Below are 25,836 nucleotides of genomic sequence, written 5' to 3' on the forward strand. Positions count from 1 at the left end.
ACTGATACAACATACAAAACTGAGAACCAGAAATCGTGATTGCAATAGGTTGTGCATTCGAATCCCGCCGCCAGCTACCCAGTGGCGAGGTTACCGGAGCTGTCATCTCGCGCCGCGACGTCTGTGCTGAGGAGAGGGTTACGCCGCGATTAACTCAGCGGCATGTTTAACGCCGCAATTCGAAAAATAATGAGGACGCCCGGGAGTGGCAATTGCCGACACGCCTCCGAAAAGATATACCCGCCCGCAGCTACGGTCATCCTCCTCCTCCTCCTCCTCCTCCTCCTCCTCCTCCTCATCATCATCATCATCATCATCATCATCATCATCATCATCATCATCATCATCATCGTCATCATCACAACTATGCAGGGAAAGACATCTCTCAGAAGATAGGGTCAAGTACTAACCGGTGCAGGTGCGGTTGTAGCGGGCCGAGCCCGGACCGACGCCTAGGGAGCAGTTGAAGCGCACTTCCCAGAATTCCTTGAACCACGGGTTCCGCACGTTGCTGAACGGGTTCAGGCCGAAGTAGTAGCGGTCGAAGTCGTGATCGTAGTTGGCGTGGAAGCGGATGGACAGGCTCCCGACGGACGCCTTCTCTTGGTTCTTCACCACGTCCTGCCGGTCGGACCAGCCGTCGCTGCGGAACGACAAGCCAAGATAAGGGTGACCACCAAAAGCCGTGCACGCACCTTCTCGCATTGTCAAAAAACAGAGAGAGAAGGAAGGGAGGGAAGTACTTCTTTTTTCCTAATAAATAGAGTACACTCGCGCAGAAAGCACATAAGTATGCATAGTCTTAAGACTACACCTTACTACTGTGCCCAAAATTCTCCAAGTTGGAAAAGGAAACTGTGAACACTTTAATAGTGCCAGTATGCCCACAACACTCAAGAAAAATTATCGCTTACTCCTGCTCAGGCAAACAGTCAATGAAAAGCGATACTTTTGCTAGCCTAATTATGTGCTTAACTGCTAAGGACGTTCACTATGAAGGATCTTGAGCACTACCATGATTGCCAGGTGGGCTTGCACAAATGCCTACATACGGAACCTGAATGACTCAGGTATCTACACAGAAACTGACAATGTACAAGCAACCACTTACCCACCCTAACTTGTGCAATTACGCTGCGATATAGGAAAAGCTCGAACATCATACCCGTTATTTATTTTTGTTTTCGCGACACATTTTCATTTTCAGAAGGTTCATTGCATCGTAAGCTTTGCTTAGTAGTTTTAGGCAACAAACAGCATCGGCGAACTTTGCTTGCTCGTACAAAGCCAGAGTACTGGTGAAACAATCTTTCGCGCCTCGTATTTCATGTATAATGTGAGAACCGATGCGATTCTAACCCGTTCAGTCGGAAATTATGGCTTTAACACACACACACACACACACACACACACACACACACACACACACACACACACACACACACACACACATATATATATATATATATATATATATATATATATATATATATATATATATATATATATATATATTGCCACCTTTAATGATTACTACAAATAATTGATGACATATTTATATATCGATATATCGGCGTTGGGCTATATTATGAAAAAAATGAGCTTAAAATATTTGTTAAAAGTAGACGCGCCAACTATTATTTGGTTGAAGGCCTTCTGATGCAAGAAAGAACAGGGGTTAACAGCAGGGATAAAGAGCGATTCCGCTAACTTCTTCCGCAAATAAACAGCATCGGCGAACTTTGCTTGCTCGTACAAAGCCAGAGTACTGGTGAGACCTGGGCAGGCGTTCTGTAAGAGTCCACCTAGTGGACATGTCCATTTCGTCTGCTGCTGAAGTGCTGAATGACTGTGGTGCCTGGTTGCTGCGGACGCGCAGCCTAGCCCACCCCAGCCAATCAGAACTTCAACAGCAGACGAAATGGACATGTCCACTAGGTGGACTCTTACAGAACACCGCCCCTGCTAGTGCACCTGATAAAAGGCGTTTGTTTTGCACTACACTCCGCAAAATGAAGCGAATTATGAAATAGTCTTTGGTTACATCCAGATTTTCATTTAGCGTCATATTTAAGATGTTTTTCTTGTCATCACGAGTTGGATAAATTCAGAAGTATGTGGCATCTGCGTGGCATCTGCAGACATACGCCCCTACGCAGTGGTACATGAAACAAGGAAAACAAGGTCGATGCTCAACGAGGAACAAAAAGCACCAGTTTCGCCCGAAAGGTCATTACGATGGCAAATTAGTAGACATCTATGCGAAGTAAGGATAGTAGTATTATCGGCCGTATAAAATTGTAAGTATTCGCTTACTAAGCAAATTAACAAGTATGGTGTGATGCGCGCACAAGCAAGCATGAACACATCACACTCGATGACCGCGCGAAAATAGGGATCGCGTGGCCACACGCAGCCACACCCCACGCAGCAGCCTCCGGAGTACAATGCCCCCCCTCCCCTCCCTGCCCTTCTTCCGGTACCTCGCGCGCGACGGAAGACGGCGCGCTTCCTCCCCGCTTTTCTGCCTTGCGATTACGAGATTGAGCCGCCATTGTTGGCTTTCTCTCGCACGTTTTCACTCGCACATACAGCATACGGCGCGCGGCGTATGCTGTATGCTGTATGCTGTACTTTATTCGGAACATCACGGCGATGGCAACGCCGACAGCGACAGCCGAAATGCGCCTGGAGTGTCCATATAGTTGGCAATAAAAGAAAATATGGCACTGCGGCATCCTTTTCGTCTGCGTCCACATTTTCGTTATAATCTCTCTGTATGGTTTAGAACGGTAAGCGACAGTGAAGTCGAGTTCTTTTCGGCTGACATAATTATTGCATCATTAAAAAAACAGAAAGGAACAAATGGCTGTTTTCAGCAACTCTAAATGCAGACACAGTTACCGGCAGTTAAATAGAATGCTTAGTTGTATGTCTCTGTGCCTTTCATAACTATCATAATTATCACCCAGCACCTGGAGTAGCAGGTCAGGCGATCAGCCAAGCTAACATCTCTAGCATTCATTACAGTCTCTCTCTCTCCCTGCCTTTCTGCCAATGGACTCCGCGCCGAAAACAATGCCTCACCTGCTTCACCACTGGGACTCTTGCATAGCGCTTCAATGGCGACTATGAACACCAGGAGCCGAACTCACAAAACTTTCGATTCATATGTTATCCGTGTCATTGGAAAGCGCTAATACGGCCAGTATCAGGATTGGCTGGCGTTTCCTCTTAGTAACCGTTATATCACCAGAGCCTTTTTTGAGTGTGTATTTAGGAACTTGAGGCGAGACGTCTTGTTTGCGGGCGGCCGAAGTTTCAAATACCGCTGACAGCTACACCGATGCAAAAATAGACACAAGCGTAATGTTTCGTTCGCAGCACCACCACCTCCCGCGACTGTCTACTCCTTGCAAAGGCTCCTCGTGAAACCACTATGATCCCGAAAAGCTTCAGGTTTTGTTAACAACGTTGAGGTGTAATCTGCGAAATACACACCGGCGCGAAATTCCTACAAGTGCATCAGTTTCAGCGAGTGGCTTTTGCTGCAAATGCCGGTGCACAGAATGTAAACGAGGCATTATAATAAGAGATGGGAAAAACATCTGTCAGAAAAAGCATTCTTAAAATACAGAAATAAGAAACGCTTAGCCATAGAGAACAAAATTCTAAAATAGGCTGTTTTGTACACGATGAAATTGAATCAAATAATAGTACCAGAGAAATAACAGACAAAAGTAAACGGACGAAGCACTGAATCGCTATTTGTACAGCTTTGTCCGAGTGCGAACCTCCAAACACAAAAACTCGTCGCAAATCCCCCTCAATTCGCGGACAACACCAACCAAACCAGACGTGCACAAGTATAGAGAAAATATCAAAGCATGGCGACAGGGACGGCGAATCAGCTCGACATAAGATACATACAAAAGCGAATAGCCGTCGGCTCCTCTCATCATTTATGGCTGTCGACACGCGTCCAGTAGTGGCTCTGTTAGCGTCGTGAATTATTTATAGGGGAAGCTAGCCTTCCAGCGTTACGTTTGTTTCCTATTAGACGGCACTTCCGCAAACATTTCCAGCTATCAAATGCGCGACAGGTACAGGAGACATTTCCTGTGCAGCTGCCGCCAGCCGCGTTGAAATGAAAGGTTTTGGCATCATGACTACTGTGACCACAACGCACATGCATGTAGTACATTCGACGCACGTAATAGAAAGCCGCCGGCAGGACTGTGAGGTAAAAGCAATCGAAAACAATAGCACGCGATCGGACGTCACGTGGTACCTAGCTGCACAACTGTAGTGGAGCACGCATGTTGAAGCATGGCAGAGAAAGACGAGTGATCTCGGAAGTTATGAAAGGTCAAAAGAGTGGCTGTTGCTCCGGTGATTGTTAGCAAGGGCGCTGAACGCCTTGTACTTGCGTGTGTATGTGCGTGTGCGTGTGTGTGTGTTCATGTGCATGTTACGATTGAAAGGTAACGTAAGAATGAAATCTGATAAACTAGCACCGTGGATTTGTTTGTCGGCGTGCTCACTTGCTTGCTTCTCCCAAGGCGGCTGCATTTCGATGGGGGTGAAGTGCAAAAACGTTCGTGTACTTAGATTTAGGAACCCGCCGTGGTTGCTCAGTGGCTATGGTGTTGGGCTGCTGAGCACGAGGTCGCGGGATCGAATCCCGGCCATGGCGGCCGCATTTCGATGGGGGCGAAATGCGAAAACACCCGTGTGCTTAGATTTAGGTGCACGTTAAAGAACCCCAGGTGGTCAAAATTTCCGGAGTCCTCCACTACGGCGTGCCTCATAATCAGAAAGTGGTTTTGGCACGTAAAACCCCAAATATTATTATTATTAGATTTAGGAGCACGCTATCTTGAATATGCACCTAAATATAAGTAGATGAGCGTGATAAATAGCGCCTCAGAAGGTAAAAATTATTCTTTAGTCTCCCAATACGGCGTCTTAATAACATCGCGGTTTTGGCAAGTGAAACCCTGGAATCTAATCTCTAATCTTTGCTCGCTTGCTTGTTTGCTTATTCGTTTACTGTCACTTCTTTATATGGTGCTGTTTGCCCGGAAATTCCTAGCCAGGCAGAAGACCTTCGAACCCCTTATGACACCTGCCCACACATGCTCACGCGGAAAATAATGCGTGCGCGCGCGCAAGCATGCACGCACGCACGCACGCACGCGCACACGCACACGCACACGCACACACACACACACACACACACACACACACACACACACACAAATATCGCGACATAGAAAAGGAAACGGACGAATAGGAAGGAAACGGAAGCTCAAAATAAAGAAAAGGAACGAAGAAAGAGCGTAGGACGCCGTTATTGTGGAGGCGTTATGAAGGCAAAGAGGGAAAGGGAAACCTTCTATCAAATCAACCACGTAAGAACTATGGAACTCGGAGGAGGAGGAGGAGGAGGAGGAGGAGGAGGAGGAGGAGGAGGAGGAGGAGGAGGAGGAGGAGGGGTGACGAGTTATTGGAAATCTCGGCTATCTGGCACATATTGAAAATCTAGACCTGATCCGCGTGCACATCTCACCCTTCGGAAAAACACACGCGCTCTCCTCAGCGCACGCGAGACGCGGCAGAGTTCGCAAGGAGCCCGATGCCGCCGGCCAACCTGTACGACTGCACAGAGGAGGCCCGTCGATTTATTTGCGTTTCGTTGGCTTGGCATCTTAACGCCGAAGAGAAAATCCCTCTCGACAGATGCGCTGGTCGCGAGGAAGAGGATTTTTTTTTCAGTTTCGAGAGAGATCAGACGATCGCAGAGCGCAGAGGCAACCAGCATACGCCAGGGCGAAAGCAATCAAAGAGGAGTACAGTAAAACAGAAGGAAATAAAATAGGAAGCCCATAAAGAAACAAAAGCGGTTTCAGTAGAAGCAAGACTAGGTATCCCCCAGCTAGATCCCCTCATTTATCGTTGTGCCTCGAAAAAGAACAATAGAATAAATGCGACTCCCTGGAAGTCCGCATACTTCTCTATATTCGACGCACGGAATAAATGTATGGCTATATAGAGTACTCCATACCGGCTGTCTGTGTTGCACGATAGCTCTAGTTTTTTTTTTCTTTTAGGTTACTTCATCTCGGCTTTGGTATGCCTCTGTTGTTTGTTTGGGAAATAAATATCGAACGGCTTGGTACGAGAAATGTCAATAAAATCGTTTTAAATTACCTGCAATTAAATGCGTGAGAGAGTAGCAATGACACCATCCCCGCTGACTTTTTTTTTCTCTATGTAAGCACAGAGGTTCTCTATAACGAAAAAAAAATACCGCACGTTCGTGTATGGCGCGTGACTTACTGTGTCAGGTTGCGCTAACTACCAAGGCTAATTGATGGTCACTTATGAAGTTTGTGAATTGAATTGCTGTCAATTGCCTGACCGCAAAGGTTCAGAATAAGAGCTATGGTGACCGTACTTGTCGATTGCAACGAGAATGGTTCTAATAAAACAGTCCGATTGTTGTTCTTCTACAACTGGACGAAAGTGAATGCTCGTCACAAACCAACCCAACTTGTCGAAGTTATGCGTTGCCTGGCACCACGTAGGCCCTCGTAAGAAAGCTGCACCACGTGGAGGCCAAAGCCAATCAATATCCATTATTTCTTCTTGAACAGCCCAAACTGCGAATGATGCCACGTGCCTGAGACACTGCGGGATATATATCACTTGCGACTCGTCTATAACTACTTGCGACTAACGACTTGCGTCTATCGTGGGAGAGCCTACTTGTCTTTGCACACAAAGTAAGGCTGTGCTCGGAAACATGAAAAACACGATGTTTTCTACGGTTTTAGCGATCGTGAGAATACCCCGACATGGTAACTGCTATCGAGTTGTCTTCGTGCGAGATTTCTCCAAAAGCGGTGACGTACTGCCACGTTGCAAGCTCATTCATTCATTCATTCATTCATTCATTCATTCATTCATTCATTCATTCATTCATTCATTCATTCATTCATTCATTCATTCATTCACATTCATTCATTCATTCATTCATCTCAGAACTAAGGTAATGAAATCATGGTGTCAACGTCCTGCGCTTGGTTTACCTTCCTAACAAAATAAATCAATAAATAAACAGGGCAGAAATCATCGCAGGACGGTTGTCAAAATCAATCGATAGATTCCCGGCAGACCTGCTGAAATACAGTGACTGTGTTCCAATACTCGCCGTAGACGGCAAAGGAGCAGCAGCGATCTTAAGACTAGTTTCAGTTCTCACTAAGACGCCAAAGTAGACAGCTTCGCGACGATAGCATCGTCATCAAAAACGTTGCAGGCTACTTTAGCGTCAAAACAACATGGCGGCTGAGCCGGACGCTTCGAAACTCGACGGGAAGGTCGTCTGCTCAGAAGAAAACGTAGACAGGCTTTTCTAAGCCCTTGATGTAAGTCACATCGTGTTTTCCATAGGTTCGCAGGCGCAAATACGTAAAATACAAAAATAATGAGTGCTTTTCTCAACTTTTTCTTGTCGCCGCGAGGTGGCGTCATGTGACACAAGCGTCTTCCATACGTCTTCTAGACGGTTCGAAACGCGCTCCATTGTATGACCTCGAAGCTATCTGGGCTGTCTGATTAGCTGTCTTAAGTAGGCTGCCTCCCATTCTGGCCAGAATTGGAACTCACCTAGTATGCGCTGCTGAGGGCACTTTTTCGTTAGCCGTCGCGTTAGCCGTGGCGCTTCCTCGCTGCGATCTAGAAGGCCGCGGGTTAGTTCTATTGGTTAAGGGGAAGGTTTAGTTCGGGCCAAACTCCAACGCCGCCCATTCAAATACGCGTAAAAAGCAGAAATGTTTTTCCGAGATAACCCCGGAGCCAAGTTTAATGAAATTTGCGGCATTTGAGAGAAAAGGTTAAATTCTAGTCACAGTTGAAAGATTTTCGATTAATGGGCTGAGTTTTTCTTTCCCGAAACTGGAAATTCGTAAGTGCGAAAAAACATAGAGCGATAAAGTTTACAAAGCCGCAACTCTGCACGAAGAACACATATCGCAGTTCTGTTAATTGTATCCGTCGGGACATCCAATGCGGAAAATTTTGATATATTAATTTAGATCTTACTTGAATTTCCTATAACCGTTAAAAAAATTTTGCAAAAGGGCTACTCACATATTTATGTTATACTTGAAAGCCGTGTAGAATACATCAAATTGGTCCGCTTTGGAAGTACTATTATATGCAATTGACAAAATTGCGATATTATTTCTCATTATTTTTCAGAAACTTCATAGTTTCTTTTTCTGAGAGTTTGCGATTTTCAGCAATTCTTACTTAAAAAAAAGGTCGAACGGCCTAAATAAAAAATTCGCTACCAACAGTTACTAGATTTTAACCTTTTCTTTTAAATGCCGCAGAGCTCATAAAATTTTGTGTGGCGGTTGCCAAGAAAAACAGTTTCTCCATTCTCATGTATTCAGATAGCAGCCACCGAGCTAATGCTTTCTCTTAATGCTATGAAACGTGTGGGTTCTGCGCTGTTGCACAGCTCCAGAGATCGGCCCGCGTTACAAGCCGCATTAATATCTTTGCGAGGACTAATATAGCCAAGTGGCAACAGGATCAGCTGACCCTGTCAGCTGATCCTGTTGCCGGTGGCCGGTACCATTTAAACCGTTTCCCGAAATCTTCCCAGCTTTGATTACATTGTATCCGGGATCGTGCCAGTCTACTGGGCCATACAGCCGACCACGCAAAGTGCGGTGACGACACAGGGAAGAGCGATTGCCCAGTGGCAATGCGTGGAAAAATCAGAAAGTCTCCACGCGAAAGGTCACGTTGAGAGGCTGAAGCTGTTGCATAAAGTGAACAGCAAAAGCTCGGACAAAAAAAAAAAAATGGCCACGCATACCACGGCCGTGCTCGGAGCTCCGAATATAAACGCTAACACCGAGAGTGATTCGTGACGTCACCATCGGACACGGTTTTCAAGGCGATGTTGTCACAAATAACTGATGACTTGCAACAAGTGCTGTTTCGCGCAAACGCGCCTGCGGCGAGAACAGATGCACAGATCGTACATGCTATGCACGGTCTCTTGGCTACGCTTTTTGTAGATTTGGTCCACCTCGGCCAAGGCGGATGAGCCGTGAAGCGTGCATGTACGTGTTACACAAAAACAGCAGACTGTGCAGCAGCTATCATCATCATCATCATCATCATCATCATCATCATCATCATCATCGTCATCATTTTCAATGTACCTTCATCTTCCTGCCCTGGCTCTGTCGTTCTCGCAGACCTTTTCAATAACGTGGAATGAGCAGGCCGAGTCACACCACTCAGGCCATTAAAGTTTCTCCTCTATGAATTTACCTGTTATCGGCTTCGCTGGAACGACGAAAGTGTGCCGGTTCGGGAGAGACCGCTTGTAGTGCTCCTGTGCATCCTCCCGCGTGCGCTCAGCACTGACTCTCTTCCTCTTTCCCTCCTTCCATTCCCCATTTCCCTTACACGTAGCGTAAGGTAGCAAACCGGATGCTCGTCTATAGATTAACTGCGAGTCGGCCTAGTTGGAACTGATTCATCTTGAAAGTTTTTGTGCGCAAACAAACAGGGACGAAGAAGAGCAGCAACACGAGGACGAGCGCTTTTTTAACAACTGGTCTTACTTTTGAGGAACCACCTGCTTAAATACCCACAGATCTGCGCGTCTATGGTTGTGCTCCCTGACTTTCTCGTGTTCTCTCTCTTTCCGTCTCTCTCTCTCTCTCTGAAGCCATGCACGCGAGTACGGGAGTGGTTCTGTGCTCACCTGCCGAAGAAAATGTACTTCCCGGCGACCCTCAGCCTGGCGGTGGCGTTGATGAGCGCCTGCACGGTGAATCCCTCGCAGAAGCAGACCACCACGCGGGCAGTGCCGAACTTGTCGATACTGCGCACTACTGCATTGTAGTCCTCGTCGTCCGCATCCGTCGGTATGGCGTGCGAGTTGGCCACGCATATCCCGGCGTCCTTGGCCCGGCTGGTGAACTCGTCGATGCCGTTGTAGCCGTAGTTGCCTGCGCGAAACCAAAGGCAACAAGAGAGTCACGGTCGGTGCACAGGCAAACTTCGGTCACGAATTTATGACTGTGTGTTCCTAAGTATTCGACGTTTCCATATTACCTTTGTTCTGTAAACACGGCGCAACCTACGCAGGCAAGAAAAATGTTCAACTTGTGCACGAATATTTCGGTTCAAGTCTCCATAACTTTAAAGAACCTAATTGATTACGGATATTGACCTTTTGTAGACCATGCGTTACATCATGGAAAGAAGTGAAATACTTGTCACAAGTAGGGGCGCTGATTACTGTTAGGTTGAGGGCCTCTGATATGAAGAACAAGACAAATTAAAAGCAGCGATAATGAGTAACTTGTCCAACTTGTCAAACATGGTAGTGCACCTCTTAAAATGGCATTCTTTTGCATTACACCACTTAGTGAAATGTATATAACATTGACTGCCGACACTCGAATGGTCCCTTTACTTTCAGCGCTTTGATAAAGATCTTCATCTTGACAACAGTAATCAGATTACTTAAAAGTAAGTTACGTCCCCATATGGTGACACTGGGACGGAGAAGCCCATAAGTACCGTGGGTTGTTGGAAAAGCGCACAAAAGAATGAATAAACCTGCCAAAAATTATGCACAACGAACGCAACGTTAACATCTAATCGAAATGAAGATTTCGTGCTTCGCTTAGGTGCCCTTTTATTTTTCTGAAGTTAACGCAAGGTCACACAGAAAGTCGTTGAGGCCACGTCCATTGAATGTGCAAATAATTGAGCTCGACCGAAAGGCAGAAACCATGAGCTGGTTCATTCATTCATTCATTCATTCATTCATTCATTCATTCATTCATTCATTCATTCATTCATTCATTCATTCATTCATTCATTCATTCCGCGATCGAGAACAACGTTTCAGGGCCTAAATAACAGACAGCATGCAACACGCCAAAATGGGTGCTTTATAGGATAATATGCAGCTAAAGGCAACAGTATTCGGTTCGGCGCACCGTTAGAAACACGGCTACGTCGACAGACGCAGTTTCTGCAGATTTCTCTACCCCATCGCTGTACTGAAGCTGCAAGACTGAAAAACCAAGGAAAAAGATATTCAATAGGAACGCTGCTCGCCGCCAAATACATTTTCTTACAATATGGATTAAAACACAAGTGGTAATTTTTTCTTAGCCTCCTTTTCACATTTTGGCGTGCTGTTGCTGACTACTATTTAGCCCCTGAAACGTCACTGCCCTCGCTGAGAAGTAAAATAATATTTCACGCCTGAACAAGGACACATATGCAATTGTGTCTCAGTTTATTCGAAGTGAGTTATGCTGAACCGAAATTCTACAGTTCCAGCGGGACGAAGCCGGCTGCGGTTGGGAGGCCACGTTTAGTGAAGCTTCCTTCGTAGCGTCCGGAGCTTTGTGCTGACTCTGTGGCGTGGGAGTGTATTAACGCGATCAGCCATTCTTACCCTACTTACGCCAAGGCGTCTTCAGCAATACGGTGCATCGCTACATTGCCTAATGCCAATCGCATTGACGTTTTTAATATTTATACGATTAGAATTTTTTTAGTTTATTTCGCCCACATTCGCGTTCAGTTGCAGTCTTCTGCCTAGCCCCTGCAACGTTGCTCTCGCTGGTGGAAAAAAAACAGCAAGAAAAACATCCCCGACTAATAAAAGTGAGAACGCGCGCTCTTCAAGCTGACGATTACAACTAAAGCTTTTATCTGCCGGTCCTCTCAAGAGTGCGTGGGCGTTGATTCCTATTCAAAGAATAAGGCGCGAAGCGGACTGGTAGCGGACAGGTTTCTCATGTATTGATGGTACCCTTCGGGCAGGAGAAAGGCAAAGCTATTAATGTGCTGTCATCCGGCCAGATAGATCGCATGGCAGCCCCATAAATACGTTATCGCAAGAATGATGACACCCGCTGCCGTTCATGCATATGACAAGAGCGCAGGACATACAACGTTTCTTCTAGGCTGCTTAATTAAACAATCAACTTGTGTTTTAAACACGGTGATGGCTTTTAATAAGTTTCTTTTTTTATAGAAGTCTTTTTATGGAATCTTTAGGCGCTGCTTCGACCACTTCGTGGTTGGAGTAGCGTCCCTTAATACCGAGCAGATGCCGAATACCGCATCTAATACAAAGTGTTGTTCTGTATTTTGGTACATCATGTTTGCTTCTCGTAATATATCCCGCTATGAACAATTTTGAAGCTGCACGTTCTTGTTGATTTATGTGGCGACGAAGAGCCACGTACATCTTTAGTGATATTACGTGGATAAGGCATTTTAGTTATTCACATACATTTCAGCAATTTCAAATTTTGCTTCCGTATAGTCATTGGGATCGTGTATTAAGCGAATTTTTAGAATAAACGAAAAGGAAAAAAAAGAAATTCATGAACCATTCCACACTGCAAAGATGGGCGGCCAGCGAAGGTGTTTAGTACACGACAAAGAGGTGACACACAATTTTAAACAAAGGTGCGAACACATTTACTTTCTTGGTCGGTGGTCGTCGTGACGAAAACTACACACACGTGTTTGCTTATATGCATTCGCGTGGACGAACTATACAGGGTGTCCCAGCTAATTTTGCCAAAGTTTAAAATATGCGAATGCCACGTAGCTGGACAGAACCAAGGTAATGTTGTTTGTCGCTGCTTGGAGATACTAAAGTAATTTTTCATTCTGCATAATTAGCTAATTAGTCTTAATTATTTAATCAACTTCCCAAATATTATAATTAGTTGGAAAGCGACAATGAGAAAATTGTAGAGCGACATGAAAAACTCCTGATACAGCTTTCTGTATCGATAGTATCTCATCTTTATATTCCGTCTTTCCCATCCCTCAGAGTAGGGTAGCCAACCAGACACATTTCTGGTTAGCATCCCTGCCTTCTCTCTTTCTTTCCTCCTCCTTCTCATTCTCCTCCTCCTCCTTCATTCGAATGCGTTGTTACTTATTGTCTTTCCCGGATGAAGGTCATGGGTTCGGGTGCCTTAATTAACTGTATCTCAATTAACTCTGCCTTAACACCACAGGCAGTGGTTTCTATCCTCGAACTTTACGATGTCAATTGGAATACAACTTGGAGATATGGCCGGTTCGCCCATATCTCCAAATGGGTTCGACTACTACCAAACGTCGATGGCTCGACTTTCACCAATGGTAGTCGGTTCCAGTGCCTTAACTAACTATATCGCAATTAACTGTGCCTTAATTAACGTTGCCCTCCTTCGCCACTGCTTCACGCTTTCTCACAAAGAAATTCGTGGCCTAATTCGCCCTAATTAGCACCAAAGGTCGTGGCTTGGACATCCACCAAAGGTCCAGGGTTCGACTGCCTGTGAATTCTGGCACCACGAGTTCTGGTGCCACAACGCCGGACACCGGATTTTTCGGCCCACGAGCCATCTAACGCTTTCGCCTTAATATAAAGCCCACAAGCGCAAGCCGCACAGAGAGTCGCGCAACAGTGAACTCCATCGCTCGGTGTATCGTGTACGTACGTAGTACAGCTCACCGCTGGGCATCTTGCGGAGGCGCTTGGTGACACACACGGCTGTGATTTGTGGGCCGACCGGCGAGGAGGAAGACGTGGATGCCGCAGTCGCGGTCGCTAAAGCGGAACGAAGGGAAAAGCGTTCGGCCACGGTATATCACTGCGCACTATACCCACTTTCATATTTTTTTCCCCCCCATCGAGTTTAGACGGCGAGGGAGCCGGGCTGTCGACGACGCTCGGTTTTCGTAGCTTCGCGCGCCGCTAACCCAACCCTCGCACTCTTCACTTCCATCAGTAACGGCGGTTGGCTCCGGGCCAGAAAAGACAGCCACCGTCGGTACATTAAACGATCCCCTTCTTTTCTTTCTGATATTGTTTAGCAGCTTTTCGGCGGAGGTGTGTGCGTGTGTGTGTGTTGTCTTGGTACCGATGTGGTCATCGCTTTCGTTATTTCTTTGTCGGTCCTCGCGTCGCCGCGCCTTTTGCAGTCTGCCACCATCGTGGCAGGCTTGATCGTTCGGTTGCTTTGCGCCAACCCACGAGGCAGCCGTTCTGTGAGCCAGCGTTGGAGGACACGTACTAAGGGTATGACGACAACAAAATAAATAAATAAATAAATAAATAAATAAATAAATAAATGGAAAACGTAGAGAGTGTGTGAAGCCTTTTGGGAACAGACACGTTTAGAGGTACAAAGATGCGGTTTGCGAGACGTGACTCAGCCATTCTTCCAGTTGGCTGTCTTGGCAGAAGTTCCTCCACGGAAAGCAGAAGTCTTTCGTTCCAGAAGTGCGGCGTGGTGGGATGAACGTGATATGCGCCCCCTATAGGTGTAGGTATTTCGCGTAATGGAGAATATCCTTACCTGGTCCCCTGTCCCGGGGAGTAGGTCGAGCCTCCATTTATAAAAGCGGCGCCTTAGCGCATCTGGGGACGCCACCTTTAGGAAAGACACGCGTGGGCTCGTGGGCGACAAGCAGCGCCATCTGTCGTGCCCTAGGCCTTCCTCCTGCCATTTCTGTGCTGTAGAGTGAGTTACTGTCGCAGTAGATATTCGTGCTCTGCTCCGATATCGTGGTCGTCCACCCACTGTTCTTGCTGGAAGCATCCTCAACTTTCGCCCAGAACGGCTGTTTCTCTTGTACTTTCCGCTAATCATACGTGTTTGTGTTAGCGTGCATATGTCTGACAATGGCAGCTGCCACGTCTGTGTTTTAAATTGAACTTAGTATGAGAGGTCGGAGCTCGTTTTTTTTTTCTCATGTTCTTTTTGTCCAATCCGTCGCGCAGCTTATGGACGCAAATTCGTTCCAACTCGCTCACCTATCAACGTTATTCATGAAAATTTACAAAGAAAAATCACAGGGACACCTAAGACTGCTTACGTGTGTGCATTCGAAAGCATTATACCGTTTGCAGACCTCGGAACGTCATGAACGCGCTCATTTTATACACCCGCGACGCGGCGCCACCTCCTCCCCATTGGCTGTGCTGTCACGTGCCCAGTCACACGTTTAGTCACCCTGATAGCTGCAACGTGACGTCTGCAATGACGCACCCACTAGGCACACCTTTAATGAGGCAGAACCGTGAACCCGCCGTGGAAATGGTTGTGAAGGTACGCGACGTGTACAAGACTGTGATGAAGCTGTGGTGTCAATGCTTGATGCTTTAACTCATATAAAACGAGTGTGAGCTATGATCACAAACTCTTCTGAGGCTTGTAGCCAAGTTGGAAAGAAAGAAAAACAAAAACCCCGCCGTGCCGTGGGGGCAGCAAGCTCGTCTCGCACCCCGTATCGAGGTCTGGGTTCGATTCCCACCCAGACCAAGATTGTACCAAATTTTCTTTTCAAAGCCAGTAATTTACTTCATTTACCGGAAGCTCCCTCAGGAATTTGCCGTCAATCCTAGCTTTTCTGTTATTTTTTTGACGTGTTTTGACTTCTTGCACCGTCGGTCATTTTTGGTACAATCTTTCGGCCACGCCGACCAGGACACTTTCGCTCAATGGGGCGTATAATGCTCTCGCATTTAAAAAAAAAATTCTCTAATAACGTATGGACAACGCCGGAAGCACAAGTATCATTTTATGCGAAGGTTATACTGCACTGTTCAACTGATACGTGATCAAGTTCGTCTACATGAACTTCGCGGCAATTTCAAAGTACAGACGATTGGTTAATCAGATCAAAGATTAGAAAAGAGGACCTGTAACGAGCTTACTTTCTTAAAAAAGCATTTGAGCGTTCAACGAAATGGAAATGAAATTCAAATGAAAGGCAAGACCTCTGCACAGCTCTCAATCAGCTAGATGGAAAGTCGTTCACCTTGAACAAGATCTTGGGACCATGGCCTCGCATATCGCAGCTACAAAAGGCCCCAAAAGCGCTGCTGCGATACTTGAAAGCTCCCGGATTGAGTCAGTGTCTGTGATTCGGACTGAGTGCCCGACTGATATCCCCAGTGGACTTTCTCTTCTATTAATCTGTCCGTCCCCCTTTCCCTTTCCCCAGTATAGAGTAGCCAACCGGGCTCAGTCCTGGTTAACCTCCCTACCTTTCATTTATCATTTTCTCTCTCTTGAGCGTTCAAGCAGATGCAAAAAAAAAAGGAAGAAAGAAAGTGCGCTCGAAGAAGAAACGCCAAAGGACAAGAGGCAAGAAGCTAACCCCAATTACCGCATTTTATTCCGCAGGATAAAAAAATCGAAGGTTCCAGAAAAGTGAAGGAGCCTGGATGAGTAAACGGCTAGGCTGGAGCAGTGAACGAAAGGAAAGATTGTAAAATACCGAGCGAGGGTGGCCACCATTTCCGAAAAGAATGAAGCCCAGCTGTCCTGGAGCAACAAAAGGACTTGGCGAGTCCGACTGGACCTCTTTACTTTGAACACGCCCAATAGCAGAGTCGCTGGTAGTGGCGGCGTCGCCGAAGTCCTTCTTTACAGACCCGCAGCACACAGGGATAATGGAGTTCGAGAGAGAATGGCTTCAAGAATGGCACGTCGGGAAAAAGAAGAGGGATGATTGTAAGCACGGCGCACAGAAAGAATCAGGCGAGACAAAGAGGCCATAGAAAAGCCGGGCCACAAAGTTGAAGTTGGCGACGAAGACGATGACTGCGTATGACACTCGCCAAGCAACAAGATCAAAATGAAGCGGTAGAAAAGAAGAATAAAAACGAGAGCGTGGAGAATTTCGAAGGCGTTAGTAGCGCACGTCTAACGCTCGTCACACCACAGTGGCCTTTTTTTTTGTGAGTCAGCATTTTCCATCCTAAACGAGAATCGGCTGCCGAAAAAGAGTGCCGGACGGCTGTTAAATTCGTCTCTCTCTCTCTCTCTCTCTCTCTCTCTCGTTTCTTAATAACAAATATAGAACAGAATGCCAACCCACTGAAACACAACAAGCCGCACGTCCGTTTCTTGTTGGTCTATGGCCTTCTTCCGCATCGGCAAAACGAAGCGAACGCGTCAGCGTCGTTAACGGAAGCGCGCATACTGCGAATTCGGTCGCCGCTGCCATCTAGCGGCTTTTTCCCGCGCACGACAAATGAGCTCCGGGAATCTCGCGCGCTTTCTCTTCGCGCGAATAGAAATGTCGCCGGAAGAAAGGCCGCCTTGTTGACATGGCGGAAATAAAGACCGCGGGGAATCGCCGGCGTCCTTGCACTGCGTATATGCGGCGTCTTGTGTTTGTTCAGCGCGCCCGTATCTGCACGCAATATCGCCCATAAAGAAGGGAGAGACAGGGTCGCCGTCGCCGCGCTTGCGTCCCTCGCAGGATCAAGGACGGCAGCGCGATGGAACGGCGCCTTCGCGAAAATACCGACCCCGTCCTACGCCACCAATAAAGGTTTTATTACGAGACCAATCCGACGACAGCGCCGAGCTCGAAGAGCCCTAAGTTCGTGTAGAGCTAAGTGCGCATTGGAGAAAAGAGTGATAAGCCGTAACCTTACTTCTGGCGTCCAAAAAAGGAGAAGAAACGAAATAAGAGAAAAGAAAACGTTATATTGGGCTTTATAGCTTCGCGCTGCTAAAGAGATGAGGCGGTTGACGGAGGAGAATGCACTGCGTAAACAATCAGTCGCATCGAGCATGGTGTTGACGCGTTACGGCTATCGATCAAGCTCGTGAATGCTGCAATGTGGAAGTAAGTGATACGGATGGAGCTAGCTAGTGAGCGCGTTTGGGGAGGTGATTACGTGGCGGACGTGATAGCTCGCGTAAAACGAGGTTGCCTATTCATTCGACGTCCTTGCGTTCATTAAAAGGGGAAATTCTGGACGTGCATGTTTTGCTTCACTGTCTGTAGCCAGTGCATACAGGATACGCACGAGGCAAGGCTAAGACGTCGCCATCTCGCACATTTTGGAACGCTCGAAAAGGTGCGCACGTATACATGTAAGAGTTAACGTTGAGGGAAGGGCATTGCTGGGCAAGGGTACATGTTGTTCGGATGTTTCAAGAAAGTTCAGGAAATGATAGTTTTCAAGGAATTCTCGTGGGAAATATCTTTAGTCGACAGTGGCTCGCTCAAAACCACAATAACTTGCTTTGGAAACATGAGTTGAACGTATTTTTATGACCATCAACGACAAGATCACCTAGTTACAGCATGATTAGCGCGTCGAGATGGACTTTTCGCGAGTGACCATGATTTGTTGAATAAGGCGTTGACCGCAGCTCCTCAGTGTCGTCGACGTGTTATCCTTACATTCTGGAAATCCGAAACTATAGCATAGGGTTAGGGGTGTGGGTGGTGCGAGAGCAGGCACGCTCACAAAACAGTTCGTACAGTTCTCTCTTTCGTAAGAACAAGCATCAGCCATCTGTGATCGAAAACCCAGTGCTAACGAAAGCGGCGGGACAGTTACAAACGGTTCTTACGAACATTAAGCTTCCTAACTTCGTTCCCTGCCTTCTCCATTTTCAGGGTTCTCTTGAGGTGGTAGCCTGTGTTTAATCACTAACCTTGTGTAGCCAGTGACATTGGTTATAGCGCGGCATGAATGCCACCCCGACAACTACAGCATCATCGCAATAATGGTCTTCACCGCGTCGTGCCTGCCAAGACATCTGTAAGGTAAAGACTTCACTGCGATTACTTCAAGGTTTCGAATTGGTTACATAGAAATCCAGCCTCTTTAGCTCATGGGAAGGTTACAGCAGTTAACATGACAGACTCTTTCAGACAACGTTTCAGACAATGCGTTCAGACAAGGCGTATAGCCGCAGAATACTAGGTCCCAAAAAGCCCTGTGACAAGAGAATGCATTTTTAGGTGGTCATGGATTGTGCGCCTGCAGCTGTCTATGGCGAGAATGCTTGCAATCCTTGTATTGGCCATGTTTTATCTCACGCAACTATTCCTCGTCTTTTACGATATTTATCAATTCTCAGCGTAAAATGTTCTGCAATGAGCAAACTCGCTAATATGGAGGAAGTGTACGAACCACAGCACGTTAAAAACAAGAAAAAAAGGACGTGTTCCAAAGAGACCATTTTTTTTATTCTTTTTTTTTTCGACAGACCACTAAATTGAAGCAAATATTTTAACGAGTCTTAATGAGCGATCGAAGATCTTGTCCAGCTAAACAGAAAGAAAGAACAAAAAAAAAGGAGTTATCATAACCTTAAGCCCTACCCCGGGGCCCGTTATTTCATTGTAGCAAAAAGTACAACAAAAGAAAATTCAAATCGATGATGCACTTCTTACGTTGCACCACGCACACTGCGGTTTGGTGACGGCGCATCCCGGCCAAATACTCACCTGCCCGGCCGTCTTCAGAAGCAGGCAAAGAAAGATAATCAAAAGAAATAAAGAGAAACAGAATATAAAAGCAGTTGCGAGTGCCACATAACGTGTTTGCAAAGTGATTCGCGACAAACCGAGAAACGCGCGAAGAAGAGCGAGCCACACCGGACATGTGTCGAGTACCAAGCACACGTCGCGAAGAGGTCGGCAGGAGACAAAAGAAAGAACGGTAACACCGAATGCGAGAGAAACGTCGTGCCAACACACGCCGAGTAGCTTTCTTTCTCGAACAGTTTTCATTGCAGTCAGAGTGTGAAGAAGGAAAAAAAAAAAAGAAGGGCGACAGCATCTTGTGGGAACCGGAGGATTTCGACGCCTCTGGTCGTGACCCGAGTACAAAGTGGGTGCGAAAACAGAATCTGCCGAGATGACGGAGACGACGTCGCCGCCGCCGGCGGAACAGAAACGGCAGCACTTGGTGTGCGTTTCGATGTGTGTGCTTCGGCGGCTGCGGGGGTGGGAAGATGTGCAGTGGCGCCGTGTCGGGCTGAGAAGCCCTTGCTTCTTGCGGTGAAGCGGGCAAAGGTATGTGCTACGAGCAAGGAATAACGTGATCAGAAAAAAAAAGAAGAGAAAATGAACGGGGTAGGAACGAAATGGAACGTTAAGAGACGGCGCCTGGGATGTGCGGCCGAGAGAACACGCGCGAAGTAAGAGCGCTGCCGAAGAATCGGCTTTGGAGAATGAGAAAAGGCGTCACACGGCCATACGGAACTATCTTCTGACGCGCACACTGGTAAACCGAGGAGCGTAGCGGCTTTTTGCGGCAGACGGAGGGCGAGACGGGGGAGAAAAAGGAAACCGGGAAGAACGAGACATAAGAAGGAAAGGTGAACTGAATGTCGATGTCGCACCGACATCTCGAACGCTGTTCCTGGGAAAAAGCACTGAAAGAGCAGAAGAGGCGAAAGAAAAAAATGCCTAATGGGCGTCGCCACAAAAGGGCTGGTGCAGGAAGTGAGGGGGCAGAGGGGGGCGGTGGGGAGGGGACAAAGGATGTATCGCATTTCATTTGCTCGAATCGAAATCGGAATCGCAGCAGGTCTTGCACTTGGCCCTGAAGCGAGGCAGAAATAACCGATCAGGCGATGCGGAGACACGTGTTCCGAACGCTTCTCTTTCGATGTACGCTAGAACGAATCGAGACTGGCAACAGATATCGCTTTCGGGTCCCAGGAATGCGAAAGAGAAGAGAGCTTAACTGTACGTCATCTGCTTGACGGGAAGAGCACTTGCATGTGGGGCGCTTTAACACATGGCTTTGGTACAAGGTTACGACTGTTCGGGATTGCTCACACACAAAACGGATACGCTCTGTTTGAAGCACCTGGTTGCAGATGCTTTTAACGCACAATTCCGCATCGCTAGCACAAAAGGCCACGCCGCCCTTTCTGGTAGTGACACTCCAGGTACGAGAACCCAAAGCTGGCTGACTCGGGCTTACGATCGCGACCTTTATAGGGTCAATATTTATTGTTTTCCTGTAAGAGACGCTTCTAGAACTGTGAAACACTAATATAACACGTGTGTGCCCTGGCTTTATTTTTGTTATCCAGTATCCATCCATATCGGCTTATACCGGCTTAACCAGTCAAAGCACCGACGCGACGTTCGTCACTTAAAACTTTTCAGTTTGTAAGCGACGAGAGAAAATATCGCCTCTCTGGGTGATCCCACGCTTTGTTGGCGAATTTCGCCGAAAGGCTGCTTGCCGCTAACATGCGTGCGCAGAGTAAGAGTGGGAAGCGATGGGAAAGGCTTTACGCGGTAGCGCGTATATCGCTGTCAGAAACACCTCACCGCGACGTCCCGCTACGCGATGTTCGCGCCTCGTGGCCAGCACAGGTGGCCATGGTAACGCAATTCCGAAAAGGCAGCCCAGCCTAGCGAAATAAACCGGCCGAAGAAGTAAGCACCGGCTTCCATCGCAGAAAGCGGCCTGGCATTGTTCAAGCTGAAGCGCCGGCCTGGCCCACACGCCGAGCTTTCCGAAACCTGCCCGTGGTCGCTTCAGCGACTAAAGCGCCGCGGAAACTCGAAGTAATGGTCGAAAAAAAATTGCGAAAGCTTGTTTTAAGAGATTCCTGTGCGTGAACGCGGGACAAAAGGAAGGAGGGAAGAAAACAAGTATACAGCCAGAAAAATAATATTTTTCTTCGATTTACAATAAGCCGTTACCGTGGAGCGGTCGGATCAACTCCGTGAGCGCTACAGGTGTGTAAAATTCTTGGTGAGCAAACCGAACTGTTTTTCACGTATATACTTTACTATACCCACACACACACATATATATATATATATATATATATATATATATATATATATATATATATATATATATATATATATATATATATATATATATATATATATATATAAAATCGAGCTCTTCGGAAACCGAGGAGCTCGATTTTTCAATCATGGCGATATAATTCCGAGAGACAATGTAGCCAAGGAAAGCATTGGGGAAGTTAGCCGTGGTTGAAATGGAAACGTAGAAAGTAATAAAGAAAAGGGAAGCGACGATGGACGACAAGATGACTCGTCGCCGGTGGGAGCCGAAACTGCAACCTCCGCATTACCTGGGCCTTGCACTACCAATTGTGCTACGGCGACGACTATAACCTGGGTGTTTATGTTTACCAGATCTAGCCCTGGGAGTGTTAGCCAGCGCCACTCAGGGCCATGGTGGACGCATGTGGAACAAGGCAATAAAGACACCAAGGACACGATAACGGAGATTACTTCTAATTACTAATTGAGATAAAGGAATTATAAGTAACGGAAGGGCAAATGGATGAAGAAAGGGTTGCTTTCTTTGTGAGCAGTTGTTTTTAAAGAAAGAACAATGGGCTGCAGGTGGAGAACGATCCCGCTTCTTCGCACTACGCGTGCGATGCTGTTACCAATGAGCTACGTGGCTCCATCCCATCCCTTCCCATCCACTTTCCGGGGTATTTATGTTTTACTACTAGAACTAGTCCTGGGTGTGTTCGCCAGCGCTACCACTCACAAACCTTGGTGGCAGAGAATATATATGTATGTGTTTATGTATGTATGTAACGAGAGCTGCTCTTGAAACAACGTTCCTTCTGTGATGGATTGTACTCGATAAACCCTCGCCAATTTCATCGCGCAGGTACAAGCACGCTCGAAAGCTTACTAGATTCGAGTTCCGCGAAAAAGCCGACTATCACCGCAGTTGAAGTTTGCAGCCATGAAAATTGTACAACAATGTGTTCATCGCATACGGTACAGTACACGTAGCCCATTTCTAATTCCGGCTACATGCTCACGCTCAGTAAATGTTCAACTTTTTTATTCGTATCCCGTAAGCTTTTGACCGTGCCTGTACGGATGTATTGTCTTTATAATGATGTGACAGATATACTGTAGGCTTGTTTCGTTGCGCTGTCGTCATACGCGCCGGCAACGTTGTGGCTTGTTGCATGTTTGCGTTGCCCATGATGGCTTCTCGGAATTGACTCCCATTACAGCTGTGGAGAGTTGGTAATGCGGAAATAGGTTACGTCTGATTAGATGAATAATATCGCAGAAAAAGAAAGATAAAGAGAGAGAAAGAAAGAAAGAGAGACTGAAGCAAACCATGAACTTGGCTGCTAAAGTCATAAGTACTTACGGCGACGCACTTATGCCTAACGGGCTTTTGCGTAAATGTTATGAGCTGGTGGGTCGCGGAGTAATGTCATGCTAAGTTTGAACGCGGAGAGGGCAAATACAGACACACACAAAAAAGCAGGAAAAGTATCACATAAGAAACATTTACTGCAATACACCGCGGTATTATCTAAGCTTCGCTTGCTACCAAATGCACCGTTTGTGGGGACATGTTAGCATGCCTTTTCAGCAACACAACCCCGTTCGCTAACGGGCGTCATAAGCGGGTAGCTTCGTTCAACTGCAAATCAGACATGTCTAAATCAAACCAAACACAATCAAATCGCCTCACTCGCAGGAAAGAGACGAGAAAGTTTCGTAAGACGCTGCTCAGAGCAAACGATGATCATTCTCCTTCGAAGATTATACCCTGTCGCATCCGTCACGTGGTGGCCCAATCGACAGCACGAGGAAACAAGCTCAAAACGAGTTTATGCTGGGGGCGGGGTGGCAACTCAGGAACACTTGCAGGCACGAAAAGGAGCGCGGAATACTCGGTATCACGCGAGAACTCAATCGGCCAACCGTATTTTTATGCCGCAGATAAAGTTGTGGGCAAACTGCGAGGACATTCAGTTTCCTTGTCATGCTCTGGAGTTGGAAATAAAAATTAAATGTAAAGTAAAAAGAAGAAGATTAAAAAAAAAAGAAAGGAACTTCCCGGACTGTTCAAGTGTTCCAATCTTGCCACGAGTATTCAAGGCTCAGGTGCAACATCATTTGCTTTCGCGTAGTACAGGTAAACAAGTATTGGCGTTGAACATATGTTTCTACCCAGCAACGGAAAAATAAAAAAAATAAGAGACACGCACAGAAAATGCCCACCTCCCAGCAATGCTCACACATCGCCAACCCTCCTGAACTTCGCCCGAGAACGATACAGCTGATTCCGCAAAGCGTGCGAAAATCTCAGTGCGAGGCAGGCACGCAAGCCGGCAGGAAAGCACAATTGCGTGACCATCGCCGCTTCGCCGCCTCCGTCTCATCTTGCCCTTAGGCCAGAGAGAGAGAGAGAGAAACTCCGGCAGCTCGGTGCTTGTAACGACGGGCTGCAGTGTTCCGACACGCCGGCGAGGTAGGAGTATCGAAAAGAAGCTAGCGCACCAGAAGGCGAGCGCGAAAAACAAATCACGGTACGAGAACATCGAGTGGCGAGAACAAAAGAGCACTGCGGGAACGGCGTTCTCTCAGCGGCACGCAGTATAGTCTTCACTCTCCGGAACAAGAGCGCACCCCCGCAGGGCACAGCACTGAATCAGCAACAGCAGTACAGTAGCGCGGGACAAAAGAAGAGAGAGAAATCGCGGGCAGCGACCAAGCGCGGAACCGGGGGCCGCAAACAAAGAGAAATGGAAGTGTGCTCGGTGGGAAAGTGGCAACGCTGGCGACCGTAGTGCGAAGGAAACTAAAGTTAAAGAAGGAAAAGAAGAAAGAAAAGAAGAGCAGCGAAGAGAAGAGAGCCACCGCTGTTTGGTCCGGGGTCATTTCGGCCGGGGGCGTGCTTTTCGGGACGGTATAGGAGACGCGAATCGCTTGCTGTTCCTATAGCCGAGCGGCACGTGAGACGGTAGCTGCCCTGCTTCCCTCCCTTTTCAACGGGAATGACCCGTGCACGGTTTATGACCCTGTATCTAGCACCGTAGCGTATGTTTTTGCGTGTGTGTGTTCCTTTCCAGGTGCACGGAGGTGTTGGGGGAATCGTAGCCCAAAGGTAGTGGGCCAGCGGAAAAGCTGCAGGTGTGTTGTTTGGGTGACAAATGCGTTACTGAGGCAGTCAAAGATCAATGGAAGGAACGATTCGAGCTCAGAATGCGTAGAACGTAGTTTGTCTTGGGAGCAAATATGTCGCAGGCATCAACGATTCCTTGATCGCTTGACACAAGGGAAGTTTGCTGCAAATGTTGGAACTTTTGGGAAGAATAAAAAGAGGAGTTGGGGAGACGTAGTGCTTCGAGATGGAGTTCGAGCAGTTTGGTACTCAGTGCCTGGTTTTATGGACTTAGACGTCTTCGTTGTTTACGACCCACTCGTGGTGAATTCTGCTTCTCGAAACGCTTCAGCTTTCACTGCTTCCTATCCTTTGTTGTTCTCTATGCAAAGGCGCAAATAACAAAACTTTTAAAAAGTCCTAAAATTGTGTGCCAGAGAAACGTGTCGTATGCAGATAGCGCGCCACTGATGTAACGACAACGAGTCACGCGATTTCCTTTTACTACGAACGAATTTGAAAAAGTTGAGTGTTCCTGAAGTAAACTAAAGAAGACATTGCTAAACGTTTTGTAACATATGTCTAGGCATTTTGCGAAAATCTTTCTGAAGAATTAAGCAAGTTCTGTAGACATTTTCAAGGTGTGCTTCAGTTATGCCGACACGTTTTCGCGCAACGAGAGGCAGTTTATGGGAGAGAGAGAGAGAGAGAGAGAGGAAAAAAATAAAGGCAGGGAGGTTAGCCAAGACTGAGCCCAGTTGGCTACCGTGAACTAGGCAAAAGATAAACGGGAGAATAACATGAAAAGAAGTCAAGTGCTCATGTCACCGACGCAGTGGAAATTCCGAGCGCTGCATCACAGACATTCGCTCAGTGCGCTTGCTTTCAGCAATCGCAGCAGAGCTTTTGTGGCCTTTGATAGCTGTGATATGCGAGGCCATGCTCCTAAGATATTGTCTGACGAGAAAGCTCCTCCATCTAGCTGGTTTAGAGCGCTGCCGAGGGCAAGCCTCTCGCTAAATGAAGGACGGACAGGGGTACAGAATGTGTTCTACAGTTACTTC

At 47.0% G+C, this 25,836-nt stretch overlaps 1 protein-coding gene across 5 annotated transcripts in view; it reads right to left on the reverse strand.

The window, feature by feature from the left end:
• The window catches only part of LOC135905912 (metabotropic glutamate receptor 5-like), a 392,463-nt gene that overhangs the window by 34,150 nt on the left and 332,477 nt on the right, over positions 1-25,836 (reverse strand). For all 5 annotated transcript variants that reach the window (XM_065437030.2, XM_070538651.1, XM_070538653.1 and 2 more), the window contains 2 exons: positions 9,800-10,046; positions 411-643 (listed from right to left, as the gene is read on the reverse strand). In XM_065437030.2, the coding sequence (XP_065293102.1) occupies positions 411-643; positions 9,800-10,046 (480 nt within the window). The remainder of the gene's footprint in view (positions 1-410; positions 644-9,799; positions 10,047-25,836) is intronic.

The sequence above is a fragment of the Dermacentor albipictus genome, chromosome 5 (genome assembly GCF_038994185.2).
Source record: "Dermacentor albipictus isolate Rhodes 1998 colony chromosome 5, USDA_Dalb.pri_finalv2, whole genome shotgun sequence".
Taxonomy (NCBI): domain Eukaryota; kingdom Metazoa; phylum Arthropoda; class Arachnida; order Ixodida; family Ixodidae; genus Dermacentor; species Dermacentor albipictus.